Genomic DNA, 18,293 nt, shown 5'->3' with positions numbered 1-18,293 from the left:
GTCCTAAATAGCACTCTGGCCTCAGAATCAGCCCTAAAGGCATTCGGAGCTGGCTGAAAAGCTCATGAGAGTATTTCAGGCATGGAAAGCCAAGACACTCTGGCAAAAGATCTCTGCGAGTGAGATCCCAGTGGAAAGAACAGGTCATCAAAGAAGGAGGTACCTTTCTCTGAAGGGAGGAGAGAACCTCCACTTTGACTATGACCTTGTCTAAACAAGATAAGAGTCGGAGAACTCAGAGGGCTTCCATAGCCTTGGAAAGTCATGACTGGAGCATAGGGAGATTACTGATGCCATAGACAGGAGTGTCAATTGGTAAAGTCAACAACAGGAGTCACTGTGCACTTACTCCTCATGTAGGATCTCTATCCTTAATGTGCTGTACATTGAGATTTAATGCTATAACGAGTACTCAAACAATATATTTCACTTTGTGTTTCTATGGGGGTGCAAACTGTTGAAATCCTTACTTAATGCATACTAAACTGATCCTCTGTAAAAAAAAAAAAAGAAAAGAAAAAAAAAAAAAAAGAAATTATCAATTCCCAACTTGACTCTCACTGGGATTAAACATGACAATAGGTCTGCTCTGATTTCATCATCATTTAAAAAAATCATCTATTATTTTTCACTTTATGTTTCTGTGTGGGAGCAAACTGTTGAAATCCATACTTAATGTATACTAAGCTGATCTTCTGTATATTAAGATAATCGAAAATGAATCATGATGTGAATGGAAGGGGAGAGGGAGTGGGAAAGGGGAGGGTTGTGGGTGGGAGGGACGGTATGGGGGGGAAGCCATTGTAATCCATAAGTCGTACTTTGGAAAATTATATGCATTAAATAAAAGTTTAAAAAAAAATCTTTTTAATCTAGACATGTAATTAAACTGAAATATTGAATTAATATTTATTTTATAGCTTCAGCACTGCAAAGACGTCCAACTTTAGACTATAAATCAGATATTTATCCTGACATGGTCTCTTCCTCATGGAATGACCTTGGAAGTGTCTTATGAGCATGATAGTCCCTAGCATCAAGCTTATACTTAATGACCCATCAGTATTCTTATTTTTCACTGACATGTTGGTGTTGCTGGTGACAAGTATTTAAATATCTCAGGAATGGGAGGAATTACTAGAAGTGTTGGGCTATAAGTGTTTGCTTACATACGTTTGCAAGAATAAGTTGTGCCCTTCTTTAAAGGGCAATGAATAAACATTATTGAAGAAATAAGACATAAAGAACTGCAAACATTAAACACACAATCAACTTTTTTGAAGTGTGCCTTGCAAACAGCTGTGTAAGAGGGATGTGTTAAAAACAAAACCAACAACCCACTTAAGAGATGGGCCAAGGACCTCAATAGACATTTTTCAAAAGAGGAAATCCAAATGGCCAACAGGCACATGAAAAAATGTTCAAGGTCACTAGCAATCAGGGAAATGCAAATCAAAACCACAATGAGGTTTCACCTCACTCCCATTAGAATGGCTCACATACAGAAATCTACCAACAACAGATGCTGGAGAGGATGTGGGGAAAAAGGGACACTAACCCACTGTTGGTGGGAATGCAAACTGGTCAAGCCACTATGGAAGTCAGTCTGGAGATTCCTCAGAAACCTGAAGATAACCCTACCATTCAACCCAGCCATCCCACTCCTTGGAATTTACCCAAAGGAATTTAAATTGGCAAACAAAAAAGCGGTCTGCACCCTAATGTTTATTGCAGCTCAATTCACAATAGCCAAGACCTGGAACCAACCTAAATGCCCATCAATGGTAGACTGGATAAAGAAATTATGGGATATGTACTCTTTAGAATACTATACCGCAGTAAGAAACAACGAAATCCAGTCATTTGCAACAAAATGGAGGAATCTGGAACACATCATGCTGAGTGAAATAAGCCAGTCCCAAAGGGACAAATACCATATGTTCTCCCTGATCGGTGACAACTGACTGAACACCAAAAAGGAAACCTCCTGAAGTGAAATGGACACTATGAGAAACGGTGACTTGATCAGCATAGCCCTGACTGTTAATGAACAACTTAATACATTATCCCTCTTAGTAGTTTTTTTTGTCTGTTCTACTTAATATGACTGGTTTAATTCTGTAATTATCACACAGTTATTCTTAAGTGTTGAAAATTAACTGAAATGTGATCCCTGTTAAACATAAGAGTGGGAATAAGAGAGGGAAGAGATGTATAATTTGGGGCATGCTTGGGCTGACTTGCCCCAAATGGTAGAGTTAGAAACATACCAGGGGATTCCAATTCAATCCCATCAAGGTGGCATGTACCAATGCCATCTCACTAGTCCAAGTGATCAATTTCAGTTCACAATGGATCATAATGAAAGGACTAAGAGTCAAAGGGAGCACATAAACAAGTCTAGTACCTGCTAACACTAACCAATAGAATAAATAAAGGGGAGAGTGATCCAACATGGGAAGTGAGATACTCAGCAGACTCATAGAATGGCAGATGTCCTAAATAGCACTCTGGCCTCAGAATCAGCCCTAAAGGCATTCGGATCTGGCTGAAAAGCCCATAAGAGTATTTCAGGCATGGAAAGCCAAGACACTCTGGCAAAAAGATCCCTGTGAGTGATATCCCAGTGGAAAGAACAGGTCTTCAAAGAAGGAGGTACCTTTCTCTGAAGGGAGGAGAGAACCTCCACTTTCAATGTGACCTTGTCTAAACAAGATAAGAGTCGGAGAACTCAGAGGGCTTCCATAGCCTTGGAAAGTCATGACTGGAGCATAGGGAGATTACTGATGCCATAGACAGGAGTGTCAATTTGTAAAGTCAACAACAGGAGTCACTGTGCACTTACTCCTCATGTAGGATCTCTGTCCTTAATGTGCTGTACATTGAGATTTAATGCTATAACGAGTACTCAAACAATATATTTCACTTTGTGTTTCTATGGGGGTGCAAACTGTTGAAATCTTTACTTAATGCATACTAAACTGATCTTCTGAAAAAAAAAAAAAAAGAAATTATCAATTCCCAACTTGACTCTCACTGGGATTAAACATGACAATAGGTCTGATCTGATTTCATCATCATTTAAAAAATCATCTATTATTTTTCACTTTATGTTTCTGTGTGGGAGCAAACTGTTGAAATCCTTACTTAATGTATACTAAGCTGATCTTCTGTATATTAAGATAATTGAAAATGAATCTTGATGTGAATGGAAGGGGAGAGGGAGTGGGAGAGGGGAGGGTTGTGGGTGGGAGGGACGGTGTGGGGGGGAAGCCATTGTAATCCATGAGTCATACTTTGGAAATTTATATTCATTAAATAAAAGTTAAAAAAAAAAAACCAAGAAGCTAGATCCAAATTTTCCACCATACAAAACCTCTGGTGGGTACAAATGCTAAAGGGTTAATATGGCTCATGAATTAATGTTGCTTTGTCAAGAGAATTTTATAGAAATGTTTCAGATAGGTGCAAGCCCTTTCACCATAGACATAGAAATAGCTTTAAATTTTGCCAAAACCATGACTGCCTGAAAAGCTTGAGAAACATCACTAACTATATTTTAAAAAGGACAAAGACCCTTCTCAGCTTCAAGACCTTTAAGCTTCAGAACCAACAGCACATGGAATATTGTGCTGTTGGGCCCCTAAATCTGTATGCGGGACCTGGAAGAAGCCCCTGGCTCCTGGCTTTGGATCTGCTCAACTCCGACCATTGTGGTCATTTGGGGATGAACCAATGGATGGAAGAATTCTCTATCTCTCCTTCTGTCTGTAGCTCTAGTTCTCAAATAAATAAATTAAAATCTAAAAAATAAAATAAAAATGTAGTCTTCATAAATGTTTGTCAATGAGCTAATTAGATTGCATTTGCAATTATTAAAAAAGACATTTTAACAATATAATCAAAAGTAGGCCATAGATGTACCATTCCAGCATGGGTATTTGGTTAAGTCACTGCTTGGGGCACCCACATCCCAGTACCTAGTTTGAGTCCCTAATCCCCAGCTCCATATCCAGCTTCCTGCTAATGTACATCCAGTTCCTGGGTCCCTGCCAGCCATATGGATGGCCCAGATGGAGTTCTGTGCTTCTGGCTTTGGCCGGATCCAGCCCTGGCTATTGCAGGCATTTGGGGGTGTGAACCAACCGATGGAAAAGACCCTCCTACCCCATATCTCTGTCTACCTATCACTATCTCCTTTTCAAATAAATTTTTTTAAGTTATGATTACAGGGGCCAGCACTGGGGCAGAGCAAGTAAAGCTGCCACCTGCTGCACCAGCATCCTAGATGGGCACCTGTTGGAGTCCTAGATGCTCCATTTCTGATCTAGTTCCCTACTAATGTGCCTGGGAAAGCAGCAGAGGATGGCCAAATGCTTGGGGGCCTGTACCCACATGGGAGACCCAGTCAAACCTCCTGGCTCCGGATTGGACCAGCTCTGGTAATTGTGGCCATTTGGGGAGTGAACCAGAGGATGGAAAGTATCTCTAACTTTGTCTTTCAAATCAATAAATAAAACTTTAAAAACAAATAAGTAGCATGATTGCAGAACCTCAGATATTCAGATAAATGATTCCACATAAATAAGAGGCAAAACAGCATTTTACCATAATAAGTTTTCAAAGGTAGTAGTGAAAAGTGCCACCTTCATACACATCTCATTAACAGGGGCAAAGGCTAGCAAAAAGTTTTGGGTTTTTTTTTTTTCTCTTGGTTAAAACTTCATCATCTCATGGTACCAAAAGAATAAGGAGTTATTTGTGTACATTAAAAAATCAAAATCAGCACTTAAGAGCTGGTATTATAGATGAGTTCTTAAGCCAAGGCAAAGAAAAAAGAACACCACCACCACAGTAATAAAAATGTTCAGTAATGAAGAATTAGGAATCACTGAGACTCATTAAAAAGCCCATGAACACACAAACTAATCCTTCTTTGTTTCTGGAATTTTACAAAGCTCCTCCACATATACCACTGGACACAATCACTTGCAATGAAAAGAAAAAAAAAAAAAAGAATAATAATGTCATGGCAAATACATTGCTGAGTCCAGCCAAGCAGTGAAAAGACCAGCTATGAACATTTGTCAAATTTCATGCACGTGTTATATTGAATATAATCATTTCCCTAAAAATTAATAAGCCTTTAAAAGCCAACAGGTATTAGAATAGACATATACAGAAAAAATTGAGTCAGGAATATACAACTCTACAGAATGACACATAAAATCTTTATAATATCCACCAATTTATTCCAGTCTAAATTTTCCAACCTCTAGCTGCCACCCACCTTCAAACAGCTAGAAACTGCACACTTGTTTCCTCCATGTCAAAGGAGCACCCTCCGTTCCCTCTGCTATCCATATCCTATCCTGAAGACCTAGCTCTAGTTTACCTGTTCTATTCAATTTCCCTCAACTGCAGAACAGCCTATCCATCCCATTTTCCCTGAAGCCAATGAGGCATCTCAAAAACTAAAGTAACACCTTCTCCCTCGGAACTCATAAACAGCTTAGTTATTAGATACTGCATTTCTTATTTAGTTGTTCAATCTTTTTGAAATCTAGGAGATAAGCAACCTGACGGTAGGAACTATATATGTAGATAAATTTATTATCAAGTTAGCTTTAATTTGGGGTAAGCAGTTTGAATATGCTTAACATATGGGAAGTAGGGATCAAATGAGCACAGCCAGCTTAAAAGTCAGGCGCTGAGTCAGAGATTTACCAGTTTTTAGATCTAACTGAAAACGACCCGAAATAAAACCATGTATCTCTACTAGGAAAGGCAGATCATATCACTGCTACAGGATCATAAAAAACATAGGTATCCTGTGAATTAAGGAGAAAAAAAAACACCAAACAAACCAAAAACGCAGCACATTTAACTCAAATAGCAGAGCATTATGACCACTCAAAAATTCAACTGTACATAGACAGAATGATCACTTCCTTTACTCAAGACAAAAAAGGTATCATTTGATTCTTTACAATATTTGTTTCTATAAACTCAATATAAAACCAAAAACTGGTATAATTTTTTTTCCAGATTCTTTTGTCTGTCATCCAAAAAGTTTTCTAGGGCTAAAGTGTTATCTTAAAAGAAATAAGAAATGACCCCACAAAATATGAATTTCAAATATCTTAATGTTCCATTAACATGACCAGAAGCTAAGGGGTTTCCCCCCCTCAAATATCTTGTGAACACTCAAACTTCTTACCATCATCTTTTCAAAAAGTTCCAGAACTTCATTCTGTGCCAGTGGCTTTGGGACATTTTCCATCATCTCTGAAGAGGCCAGTGAGCAGTCACTGCTTCCAAATGCAGTCTTCAGGCTGGAAAGTGGAGGTCTCTCTTTCTTGCTCCCTGGAATTCTTATGCTGGCAAATTTGTCCAGCTACAAAGGAAGACAGAGCAGCAGACATGTTAAGTACAAGAATGTCTTGCTTCAGATTTATGTAAATCCAAAAGCAAAAAGAATACTGCCAATCACAGTATCACTGTGATTTTATCAAGAAGTATTCCGGTATTGGGATTTTTTTTTTTTTTTTGACTGGCAGAGTGGACAGTGAGAGAGAGAGAGACAGAGAGAAAGGTCTTCCTTTTCTGTTGGTTCATTCCCCAACGGCCGCTGCGGCCAGCGCGTTGCAGCCGGCGCACCGCGCTGATCCAAAGCCAGGAGCCAGGTGCTTCTCCTGGTCTCCCATGCGGGTGCAGGGCCCAAACACTTGGGCCATCCTCCACTGCACTCCCGGGCCACAGCAGAGACCTGGCCTGGAAAAGGGGCAACTGGGACAGAATCCAGCGCCCCGACCGGGACTAGAACCCGGTGTGCCGGTGCCGCAAGGCGGAGGATTAGCCTAGTGAGCCGCAGCGTCGGCCTAAGATTCATTTTCAATTATCTTTATATACAGAAGATCAATATAGTATATATTAAGTAAAGATTTCAACAGTTTGCACCCACACAGAAACACAAAGTGCAAAGTACTGTTTGAGTACTAGTTATAGCATTAATTCACATAGTACAACACATTAAGGACAGAGATCCTACATGGGGAGTAAGTGCACAGTGACTCCTGTTGTTGATTTAACCACTGACACTCTTGTTTATGACGTCAGTAATCACCTGAGGCTCTTGTCATGATCTGTCGAGGCTAGGGAAGCCTCTTGAGTTCGCCAACTCCGATCTTATTTAGACAAGGTCATAGTCAAAGAGAAGTTCTCTCCTCCCTTCAGAGAAAGGTACCTCCTTCTTTGATGACCCAAACTTTCCGCTGGGATCTCACTCAGAGATCTTTCATTTAGGTGTTTTGTTTGTTTGTTTTTTTCCCCACAGTGTCGTGGCTTTCCATCTGGCAGTTTAAAAGGGAATTTTTCCTGAACATGTGGAAATATTCCATATATGTTTTGACTGATATAGTAGCCACTAATCAATCACCTGTGATTGGGGACTAGAAATGTGACCAATGAACTGAATTTTTAAAGATTTGTTTTTTGTATTTGAAAGGCAGAAGTATGGAGAGAAGTGGAGAGAGAGATCTTCCATTCGCTGGTTTACTCCATAAATGGCAACAGTGGCTGGCGCTGGGCCAGGCTGAAGTCAATAGCCTGGAGCCTCTTCCAGTTCTCCTATATGGATGCAGGGGCCCAAGCACTTGGGCCATCTTCTGATGCTTTACCAGGCGCATTAACAGGGAGCGGGGTTGGAAGAGGAGTAGCTGACTCAAACTGGTGCCCGAATAAGGTGCTGACACTGCAGATGGAGGCTTAACTTTCTATGCCACAGTGCTGGCCCCTGAACTGAATTTTTTTTTTTTAAGGGAAAGGGTTTAGTGGGGGGAAACTCGACAGATTGGAGGGAAGGGGTGAAGAGGGAAAAAGAGGGAGCAGGAGAGTATAAGATATCCACATTTCTAGTCCCCAATCAAAGGTGATTGATTAGTGGCTACTATATCAGTCAAAGCACATATGGAATATTTCCATTACTACAGAAAATTCTATTAGACAGAGCTAGTATAGTCAAAAAAGTTGAACACTGGAAAAAAAAGGAAATAAACATTCAATTTAAAAGGATAATAAGTCATGGTATTATTTAATTCCTCTAAAGAAATGGGATCTCTTCAAGAAATGAAATGTAGAGATTACATTGGTGGCCGGCACTGTGGCATAGTAAGCCAAGCCTCCACCTGCAGCTCTGGCATCCCATATGGTTGCTGGTTAGATCCAACTGTCTGCTATGGCCTGTAAAAGCAGTAGAAGATGGCCCAAGCCCTTGGGCCCTTGCACCTGCATGGCAATCTCTTGGCTTTGGATAGGCCCAGCTTCGGCCACTGTGGCAATTTGGGGAGTGAACCAGCAGATGGAGGGCCTTTCTCTGTCTCTCCCTCTGCTGTAACTCTACCTCTCAAATAAGTAAAATCTTAAAAGAAAGACAGGTACAAGGATGAGACAAGAAGAAATGTAGAGATTATAATGATAATTTTTCAAAATAGGGGCAGGTGTTGCAGCACAGCAAGTTAAGCCACTGCTTGGAATGTTCCCACCCTATTTCAGAGTAACCATCAAGTCCTGACTACTTGCTTACAATTCAGCTTCCCACTCTTCACTTGGGAGGCAGTTCATGATGAGCCAAGTTCTTGAGCTCCTGCCACCAACATGGGAGACCCACATAGAGTTCCTGGCTTCAGCCCAGCCCCAGGTGTCACAGGAATTTGGGGAATGAACCAGCAGATAAAGCTAGCTGGTGTGTGTGTGTGTGTGTGTGTGTGTGTGTGTCTGTCTCACTCCGTCTTACAAATAAATTTTAAAAAAAAAGTAGATCTCAGGGCCAAAAGTGTGGTGCTGCAGGCTAAGCTACTGCCCATAATGCCAGCATCCCATATGGGTGATGGTTCAAGTCCCAGCTTCTCCACTTCCATTACAGCTCCCTGCTAATGCACCTGAGAAAGCAGTGGAGGATGGTGGAAGTGCTTGTGGAGACCCGGGTGAAGCTCCTGGCTTCAGCCTAGCCCAGCCCTGGTTGTTTCAGTCATTTGGGGAGTGAACCAATGGATGGAAGATATGTTTGTCTCTCTTGCTCTCCCTGCCTTCAATTCTCCCTTTCAAATAAACTAAATCTTTAAATAAATATAGAAATGGGCATCAGGACTTCAAAAGAGATATGAAACAGTTTTGAAAGCTGGTAGCTCAGTTGTCAAGTCAGACAAGAGATGCCAGATTCTCATTTAATGCAAATCCCAAGCCATCGAAACAAATGAGTTGAATCAAACTAAAGCCAACAATAAGGCCCAAACCGAACTGCTACACTGAAATAAAATGCCCACAATCAACTATTGCTAGGCACAAAGAGGCAATAAGATGTGTCCATGGAAAAAAGCAGTTCCTGAGACGGCCCTGATGTTGGAATTACAGATAAGCAATCTGAAATATCAGAGACAATGCTAGAGGATATAACAAAGAGTAGATATCATGCCTGAAAAGTTAGGCATTTCAGCAACAACCTCAGAAACTTAAAAAGATTAGAAAAGAACACTTCGTGTATTTTATCAGATCTGAAGATTTCATTAGATAGGCTTAACAGTAACCTGGACAAAGCTGAGTACAGTGACTGCAATACAGCTCAATAAAAAGTATCCAAACTGAAACACAAGAGAAAAGGATGGGCAGAGGAGGGGAAAAAACACACACACACACACACACACACACACACAGCAACCAAGATCTGTCATATAAGTGTAATTTAGATTCAAAAGCAGAAGACTGTGAGAATAGTACACAAGAAATATTTCAGGACATAATCACTGAAAATTTTGCAAGATTACCTCTATCACAGGCCCAAGAAGCTCAGCAATACTCAATACCTCTCCCCCCACAAAAAGAAAATCCACATACTTAAGTAATTCAAACTGCTGAAAAATCAAAGAAAAACATAAAGTGCAACCAGAGGAATAAAGATTATTAATTACAGGACAAAAATGATGCAATAGATTCTCACCAGAAACAAGGACTGCAAACAACAAAATGGCATCTTTAACGTGCTGCAAGTACTATCATCCTGAAATTGTATATGCAGTGAAAATACCTTTCATAAATAGAAACAAAAACAGGACAAGTTGAGGCAGATAAAAGCTGACAGAGTTTGTCTCCAGCAGACCTGTACTATAAAAAGTATTAAGATAGGCTTCTAGGCTGAAGGGAAATGCTATCTGGAATACCAGATCTACAAAAGCAATGGCAAGCCATGGAGCATTTATGCTATTAGCCATGGGTAGTATGAAGATATGAGCTACATAGGGTTTATCTTTAACAAACAGAAGAGACAAGCACATAATAAGCAGGTAATTAAATAGCTGTATAGAAAATGTGGCAATAGGGCCGGCGCTGCGGCTCACTTGGCTCCTCCACCTGCGACACCGGGACACCAGGTTCTAGTCCCGGTTGCTCCTCTTCCAGTCCAGCTTTCTGCTGTGGCCCGGAAAGGCAGTGGAGAATGGCTCAGGTGCTTGGACCCTGCACCCACATGGGAGACCAGGAGGAAGCACCTGGCTCTTGGCTTCGGATCAGCGCAGCGCACCAGCCATGGCGGCCATTTGAGGGGTGAACCAACAGAAAAGGAAGACCTTTGTCTCTCTAACTCTGCCTGTCAAAAAAAAAAAAAAGTGGCAATTTGTTTTTTTAACAACATGAAGATATGGATGGGGTCAACATTGTGATACAGCAGATTAAACCACTACTTGGAAAGCCTGCATCCCACATCAGAGTGCTAGTTCAAGCCCTAGCTCTTCTACTTCTGATTCAGTTCCCTGCTAATGTGCCCGAGAAAGCCGCAGATGATGTTCCAAGTTCCTGGGCCCTGTAACCCATGTAGGAGACCGAGATAGAATTTCAGGCTCCTGGCTTTGGCCTGGCCCAACTCTGTCATATGCATTTGATCTTCGACATGCTGGCTCATTCCCCAGTTGATGGATCTGTCTTCCTCTTTCTCTGCCTCCTGAATAAGTCTTTTTTAATATTTCATTTTTTTGAAAGGCAGAGTTACAGACAGATGGAGAGACAGATCAGTCTTCCTTCCCCAAATAGCCACAATGGCTAGGGCTGGGCCAGGCTGATGTCAGGAGCCTAGAACTCCATCCAGGTCTCCCATGTGGGTGCAGGGACCCAAGGACTTGAGTCATTTTCTGCTGCTTTCCCCGGTGCATTAACAGGAAGCTGGATCAGAAGGAGAGTTGCTGGGACTCAAACCAGCACCCATATGGGATGCAGGCATTGGCTTAACCTATTGTGCCACAATAAATCTTTATAAACAAAAATAGGTATGCACCAAAGATGTTGTTTTAAGAAATAAGACCGGTTACCCTGCCTATCATCTGAATTGCTACTTCAGAGCCATCACTGTTACACATGTAATCAAAATTCCCAAGCAAAGAAACTATCCTGACTCCCTTTCACATACTCTTCCCACCTCAAGAAAGTTGCTTAATATGCTAAACTTAAGTGAAATTAAGCAAAACATCATTAATGCACCATCAATATTACAAATGTAAACATGTCAATAAATGAGAGTAAGCTTAAGCACTTTACAAGCTAACATGCAAACACATATCCTAGTGGTTCTATCAGTGAAAGAATACATCAGAAAACTTTAGTTTTCACCAAAAACCCCAATATTAACAAAAAAATTCTATAAGCCATAAAAGTAACAATGACCAGTTTTTATAGAGCCCATCCTAGATGTCAGGCACTGGCCCAAACTTGAAATGCAGCATTAGGCTGAATAGAACTGTCTAATCCTTATGAGAAAACTGCATGTCTGAATATAAAGAACAAGCAGCAAAACACTTTTATACATAAAAAAATTCATAGTATTTAGCTTATAAAATAGCATGAGAAAAAAACATTTTTCAAAAAGTAAAACTACATTTATATCAAATAATGACTTGTAAAAATAACAATAACAGGGCAGGCGCTGTGGTGCAGTAGGTTAATCCTCCACCTGCGGTGCCATCATCCCATATGGGCACCAGTTCTAGTCCCAGCTGCTCCTCTTCCAGTCCAGCTCTCTGCTGTGGCCTGGGAAAGCAGTAGATGACATCCCAAATCCTTGGGGCCCTGCACCCATGTGGGAGACCAGAAGAAGCTCCTGGCTCCGGACTGGCTCAGCTCCAGCCATTGCGGCCACTTGGGGAGTGAACCAGTGGATGGAAAACCTTTGTCTCTCTCTCACGATCTGTAACTCTACCTCTCAAATAAAATCTAAAAAAAAAAAAAAAAAAAAAAAGTAACAAAATATTTAGCACACCTCCCTGGTATGCTTAGCATCTCAGCTGTAGGTGAAGATTGGATTTTACTCAAAAGGAAAAAAACTCTCTACATTACTACTAGTATAGCTTGTTAAAGCAAGACAAGAAAAATTAGCATATCCCTCTCCCAGCTATAAATCTACAAAGGTCCAAAGAGCAATATGAGATACAAAAGATCAATCAGCATTTCATATTTCTAACATAATGCTTTTATTCATTTCTCATGATTAGAAAGGATGAAAGACAAAATAAGGAGAGAGTCACAGAAGGAAAACAAATACAATCTTCCCCCCTACATAGGAGTAATAAATTGAATCTGCTGAATTCCTCAGAATTACAGAGAAAGCATTCCCAGGTAATGTGATGAGCACTCCAGGTAGATTCTGCAAAATCTGGGCACAGTTACAAACCTATGTGCAGAGTAAGCTTTCCTGTTAAATCATTTTTAATATCCTGAAGAATCTTCAGTTTTTAAAGAGATGCTACTAGGAGGTAACACTGTGGCATAGTAGGTTAATCCTCTGCTTGTGGCACCGGCATCCCATATTGGCACCAGTTCATGTCTAGGCTGCTCCTCTTCCAATCCAGTTCTCTGCTTATGGCCTAGGAAAGTAGCAGAAGATGGCCCAAGTGCTTGGGCCCCTGTGCCCACGAGGGAATTCTGGAGCAATCTCCTGGATCCAGATCGGCCCAGCTCTTGCAGTTGTTGCCACTGGGGAGTGAACAAAGGATGGAGACCTTTCTCTATGTCTCTCCCTCTCTGTCTGTAACTCTATCTCTCAAATAAAGAGATGCTACTATGATTCTACTCACAATAAAGTTAGTCATTTATTCTTCATAGAATTGCACAATTTGCTTAAAGCAAGGCACAATGCAGCATATAAGCAAACTTGAAAACCCCTTCCTATTTTATAATTTTACATGAAATTCTTCAAGTTAAACAACCCAGGTAGGTGAAGTACACAATTTGCCTTTGTTGAAGAATTACTGGAGACCTGGTTAAACACACAGAAGACTGAGGGAGTTCTATCATAATGCTTTTTGGCAGTGGTATTCCACACTTAATATAGCTTCAACTGTCTGGGGTGCACTAAGTCTTATAAATTAATATCACTTATCTTCAAGGGAAGTTAAATGAGCACCCTACTGAGTATTATCTCATACTGAGTAATCACACTGATAATTTTATTTGAACTGTCATTACTGATTAATTTAAAAAAAGGCAGGCTCCAAAAAACCCTTACCTGTATTTCTAGCTATAGTACAACATTATAATAGTGAAAACTCAGCATTTGGGGTTTTCACTATTACAATATTTTAAATACCAAAAGAGCAAGGATTTTTTTTTAAATAGAGGAAGATTTTTTATCATCTTAAATTTCACAAATATGAAAAACTATATATAAACATATTTCCTTAGAAAAGAGTGGTTTCCAGGAGAATTAGAAGGTAACTTTTGTTGGCTTAATTCCATCAAATGCACAACTGAAATACAGAGCATATATTGCTCTATATTTCATGTAGCCTTGTATTTAAAAAGCATCAACAACCTAACAACTAAAATATCTTGGCTTTTTAATTAACAATTTTTATCCTATTGTTGTTGATGTAAACATGTCTCAAGTATGACTTCTGAATCCCACTTCACCATTTGCTTGTTCTGTTACCATAAGCAAACTGGTTAAGCATTTTCCTGATAATATCCATCAGAGCTTCCAGAAAAAGGCCTGAAATGCTTTCCATGACACCCTAAAGCAACACATGAACTCACCCTGTCCTCTATCACGGTTCATAGCATGCATCCTTTTCAATGATTTATAAAAATCTATTTATGTTGACTCTCTCTTTTCCAAGAGAGACAAGTCATCAACTAATTTAATTCAACAGTCTCCAGCCTCTAAAAATGTTCCCAATGACCCTCGGACTTGGGTAAATAGGATACCGTGGAAATTATGGAGTGTGATTTCCAAGACTAGATGGGTCATAAAAGATATTTCAAGGGCTGGTGCTGTGGCACAGCAGGTTAAGCCATCGTCTGCAGTGCCAGCATCCTATACAGGAACTGATTCAGGTTCCAGCTACTCCGCTTCTGATCCATCTCCCTGCTAATAGCTTGGGAAGGCAATGAAAGATGGTCCAAGTCCTTGAGCCCCTGCCACTCATGAGAGACCCAGAGGAGGCTCCCAGCTCCTGGCTTTGGCCTGGCCCAGCCCTGGTCATTGGGGCCACTTAGCAGATGAAGATGTCCATCTCTCCTCTCCAACTCTGCCTTTCAAACAAATAAAAAAAAAAAAAAAAGATATTACAGCTTTTGTCTTACTCCTTCTTGAATCATTCACTGAGGTATGCCACTGAACACTCAAAAATAGCTAAGGAGGGCCCACATGACCAAGAACTGAGCCCTCCCACCAATAGATTAAGAGGGCTCTTGCCAACAGTCACGTGAGTGAACTGTTTTAGTCAAGCCTTCGCATGGCCATATTTCCTGGCCAACTCCTTCACTGCAATTTCATCAGAGACTAAGCCAAAACTACTCATCTAAGCAATTACCAAATTCCTGATCCACCAAGGTAATAAATGGAGTTTTAACTCACTAAGTTTTGGAGTAATTTGTTATACACCAAAAGAACCCTATTACAGTGCTATATATCAATTATATAGTGCTGTATATTCAGCCTACAGCACAGTACCTGGCAGATAGCTAGCAGTTGATAGATTAATACTTGTTAAAAGTATGAATAAATGAGCAATTAAAAGATAAAATACATAAATTATAATGCCATCCCTGCAAACATTTGCCACTTGAGGGGTAAAAATTTAAAAAAAAAAATCACATGATAAAGAACTAACTATAATTTGAGGCAAAATATCTGGAGTACCCCCAAGAAAATTTTAAGACAAGCGAGTTAGTAGCAGCTAGGAATGAATGATTAATATGAATTAGAGGAAGTATCTCAAGAGAAACTCTGGAAAGAAGGTTCATTGCAGAATCCTAAGGCTAATATGAGAATTCTATGAAATAGTGTATGTTAACAGCTAAGCAATATGCCTGCATATTCCAGTGTCTTTACTATATGCTAGTAACATCACCTGTTACCAAGATATCACTGTCAGAAGAAAAACTGGCAGACAGGGCCAGCATTGTAGGGCAGAGGATTAAGCCACTGCCTGCAATGCCAGCATCCCACATGAGTCCTGGCCACAACACTTCTTATCCAACTCCCTGCTAATGCACCTGGGAACACACTGGAAGATGGCCCAAGTGTTTGGGCCCCTGCCACCCACATGGGAGACCTGAATAGAGTTCTAGTTCCAGGCTCCTAGTTTCAGCCTGGCCAAGGCCAAGCCCCATCCATCGTAACCATTTGAGGAGTCAACTAGTGGATGGAAGATCTCTGCTTCTCTAACTATGCCTTTTAAATAAGCGAGTCTTTAGAAGAGAAAAATTGGCAGTCTACTTTCAGGTTTAATAAGCTAGGTATCCTGGTATTAGGAAAAAATTACCACCCAGTAACTCACCCTAATATTTCCTACCTTGCCACAAACTACAGCATACTGACTTATTCAATATTCTTGAACATCAACCAAGGGCTTTTCTAGCTCTAAATGTGTAATTTTTTTGAAAAAAAAAAAAAGGATTTATTTGAAAAGCAGAGTTACTGGGGCAGGGCAGGGAGAGGAGAAAGGGTTGAGAAGGAGTTCTTCCATCCACCGGTTCACTCCCCAAATGCCCACAACAGCCACAGCTGGGCCAATCCATAGCCAGGAGCTTCTTCTGGGACTCCAACATGTGTGCAGGGGCTCAAGCACTTGACCATCTTCCGCTGCTTTCCCAGGCACATTAGCAGGGTGCTAGATTGGAAATGGAGCGGTGGGAACTCAAACCAGTGCCCATAGGGGATGCCAGTGCTGCAGGCAGCAGCTTTATCTGTTATGCCATACTACGAGCCCTCTAAAGGAATATTTTACTGAAATTAAAATTTTAGCCAGAGGCTTCTTTGAAAATTCATTACACTCCCCCATCACCAAAAACACCTGGTTATCTTAAGATTTATTCTGATTTAGAAGGGTTTCAAGTAGTATTATTAAAGAAAGAAAATTAGTACAATTAAGTATTTGCTGGAAAACAAGTTATAACATGCAGTATCTTTTCTACAGCCAACTGCCATGTTATGGAGCAGCCTGTGAAGCTACCTGCGTAGGAAGAACTGACCAACCATCGCAGTCCAGTCTCCAGTCATGAGTGAGCCTTGGTATCACACTCCAGCCCCATCACAACTTCAAATGACTGTAGCCTGAGGCAACATCTTGGTTATCATCTCAAGAATGACCTCAATAGGGCCGGTGCTGTGGTGTACTGGGTGAAGCCGCCACCTGAAATCCCAGCATCCCATTTGTGCACCGGTTCAGGTCCTGCCTGCTCCACTTCTGATCCAGTTCTCTGCTGTGGCTGGGAGAGCAGTGGAAGATGGTCCAAGTCCTTGGACTCCTGCACCCGCATGTGAGACCCAGAGGAAGCGCCTGGCTTTGGATCGGCCAATAGATGAAAGACCTCTCTGTCTCTCTGCCTCTCCTTCTCTGTGTAACTCTGACTTTCAAATAAATAAATAAATAAATCAGAAAAAAAAAAAAAAGACCTCAAGTCATTTCCAAATTTCTGATCCCCTTATTGTTTCAAGACACCAAGTTTCAGGGCCAACGCTGTGGCTCACTTGGTTAATCATCCGCCTTTGGCACTGGCATCCCATGTAGGTGCCAGGTTCTAGTCCCGGTTGCTCCTCTTCCAGTCCAGCTCTCTGCTGTGGCCCAGGAGAGCAGTGGAGGATGGCCCAGTGTTTGGGTCCCTGCACCCGCATGGGAGACCAGGAAGAAGCACCTGGCTCCTGGCTTCGGATTGGCACAGCACCGGCCATTGCACCCTTTAGGGGAATGAACCAACGGAAGGAAGACCTTTCTCTCTCTCTCTCTCTCTCTCACTGTCTATAACTCTGTCAAATGAATTAAAAAAAAAAAAGATCAAGTTTGAAGAAAACATGTTAAATGGCAATAGAGGACTAATATACTGTTCCTCACAATACATTTTCAAGTGCCTAAAATATATGCAATTTTAAAAACCTAATATGAAGTCATAAACATATCAAAAAATTTTATCACCATAGATGTTCTTCACTGGCATATTAAAGAACAAGGAGTAATAGCCGGTTTACTTTCAACATAATGTTGAATACAAACCAAATTTTACTTAAAAGTTAATGAAAACAAAGACTTATTTTTCAGATGCATAATCAGTTCTACCACAGACTCTTTGGTGGTCCTTAGATCCTGGGTTAGGAAACACTGGTAGGTGGATAGAGATTCATATCAAAAGCAATGGTGGAAAAGAAGAAATTAATGCCTTCCCTGCATCAGTGGGAGAAACTAGAAGTTGTACAGTAGAGATCAACAAGGAGGAATCCAACAGGTTGTATACTCTGATGGTTTATGCTTCAAAAAGAGCTGGAAGCTTTTGAAGGAAGCAGCTACCTGGAAAATAAAGCCATCAAAGAATACCCAGGTTTCAATTAGATCAAGAAGAAAAGAGAACATTCAAAGGAGATAACAGACTTTGAGTTCCAAAGGGCAGAGTAGGAGGGTTTGGGAAGCCTGGAGGAGTTGAGAAATATTGTCAGATTAGGAGGATGAAGGGACCCAAGTGGGGAGAGAAGCAAAGGGGTGCTTACTGATACAGGAATTGATTATGACTTCTGAGGTTGATGCAGGTCAGCCAAAAGGTGACTGGGATTGTGGTAACTTCACATTTTTATATTAATTTTTATTAAACTATGGACAATCCGTCACCAGTTCATGTTCTGACCCTATTGGCATTATCCTGATTGAGGTCACTTGGTAATAACAGCTGCAGCAGCCTAAACTGCTTCCAAGTCTTCACTACCCCTCCACCCATACCACTCTGAAAACTTCTCTGTATTGGCAGCGACTTGATCTTACTGAAAA

At 40.8% G+C, this 18,293-nt stretch overlaps 1 protein-coding gene across 5 annotated transcripts in view; it reads right to left on the bottom strand.

Moving 5' to 3' along the window:
• DIAPH3 (diaphanous related formin 3) overlaps window positions 1-18,293 on the bottom strand; it is a 544,053-nt gene that overhangs the window by 478,448 nt on the left and 47,312 nt on the right. For all 5 annotated transcript variants that reach the window (XM_051850009.3, XM_051850008.3, XM_089303626.1 and 2 more), the window contains one exon: window positions 6,221-6,397. In XM_051850009.3, the coding sequence (XP_051705969.3) occupies window positions 6,221-6,397 (177 nt within the window). The remainder of the gene's footprint in view (window positions 1-6,220; window positions 6,398-18,293) is intronic.

This window comes from Oryctolagus cuniculus, chromosome 9 (genome assembly GCF_051225735.1).
Source record: "Oryctolagus cuniculus isolate XC-2025 breed Fujian yellow rabbit chromosome 9, ASM5122573v1, whole genome shotgun sequence".
In the NCBI taxonomy this organism is placed as follows: Eukaryota; Metazoa; Chordata; class Mammalia; order Lagomorpha; family Leporidae; genus Oryctolagus; species Oryctolagus cuniculus.
The sequence above is the reverse complement of the archived record's forward strand: the minus strand, read 5'-3'. Positions and strand labels throughout refer to the sequence as shown.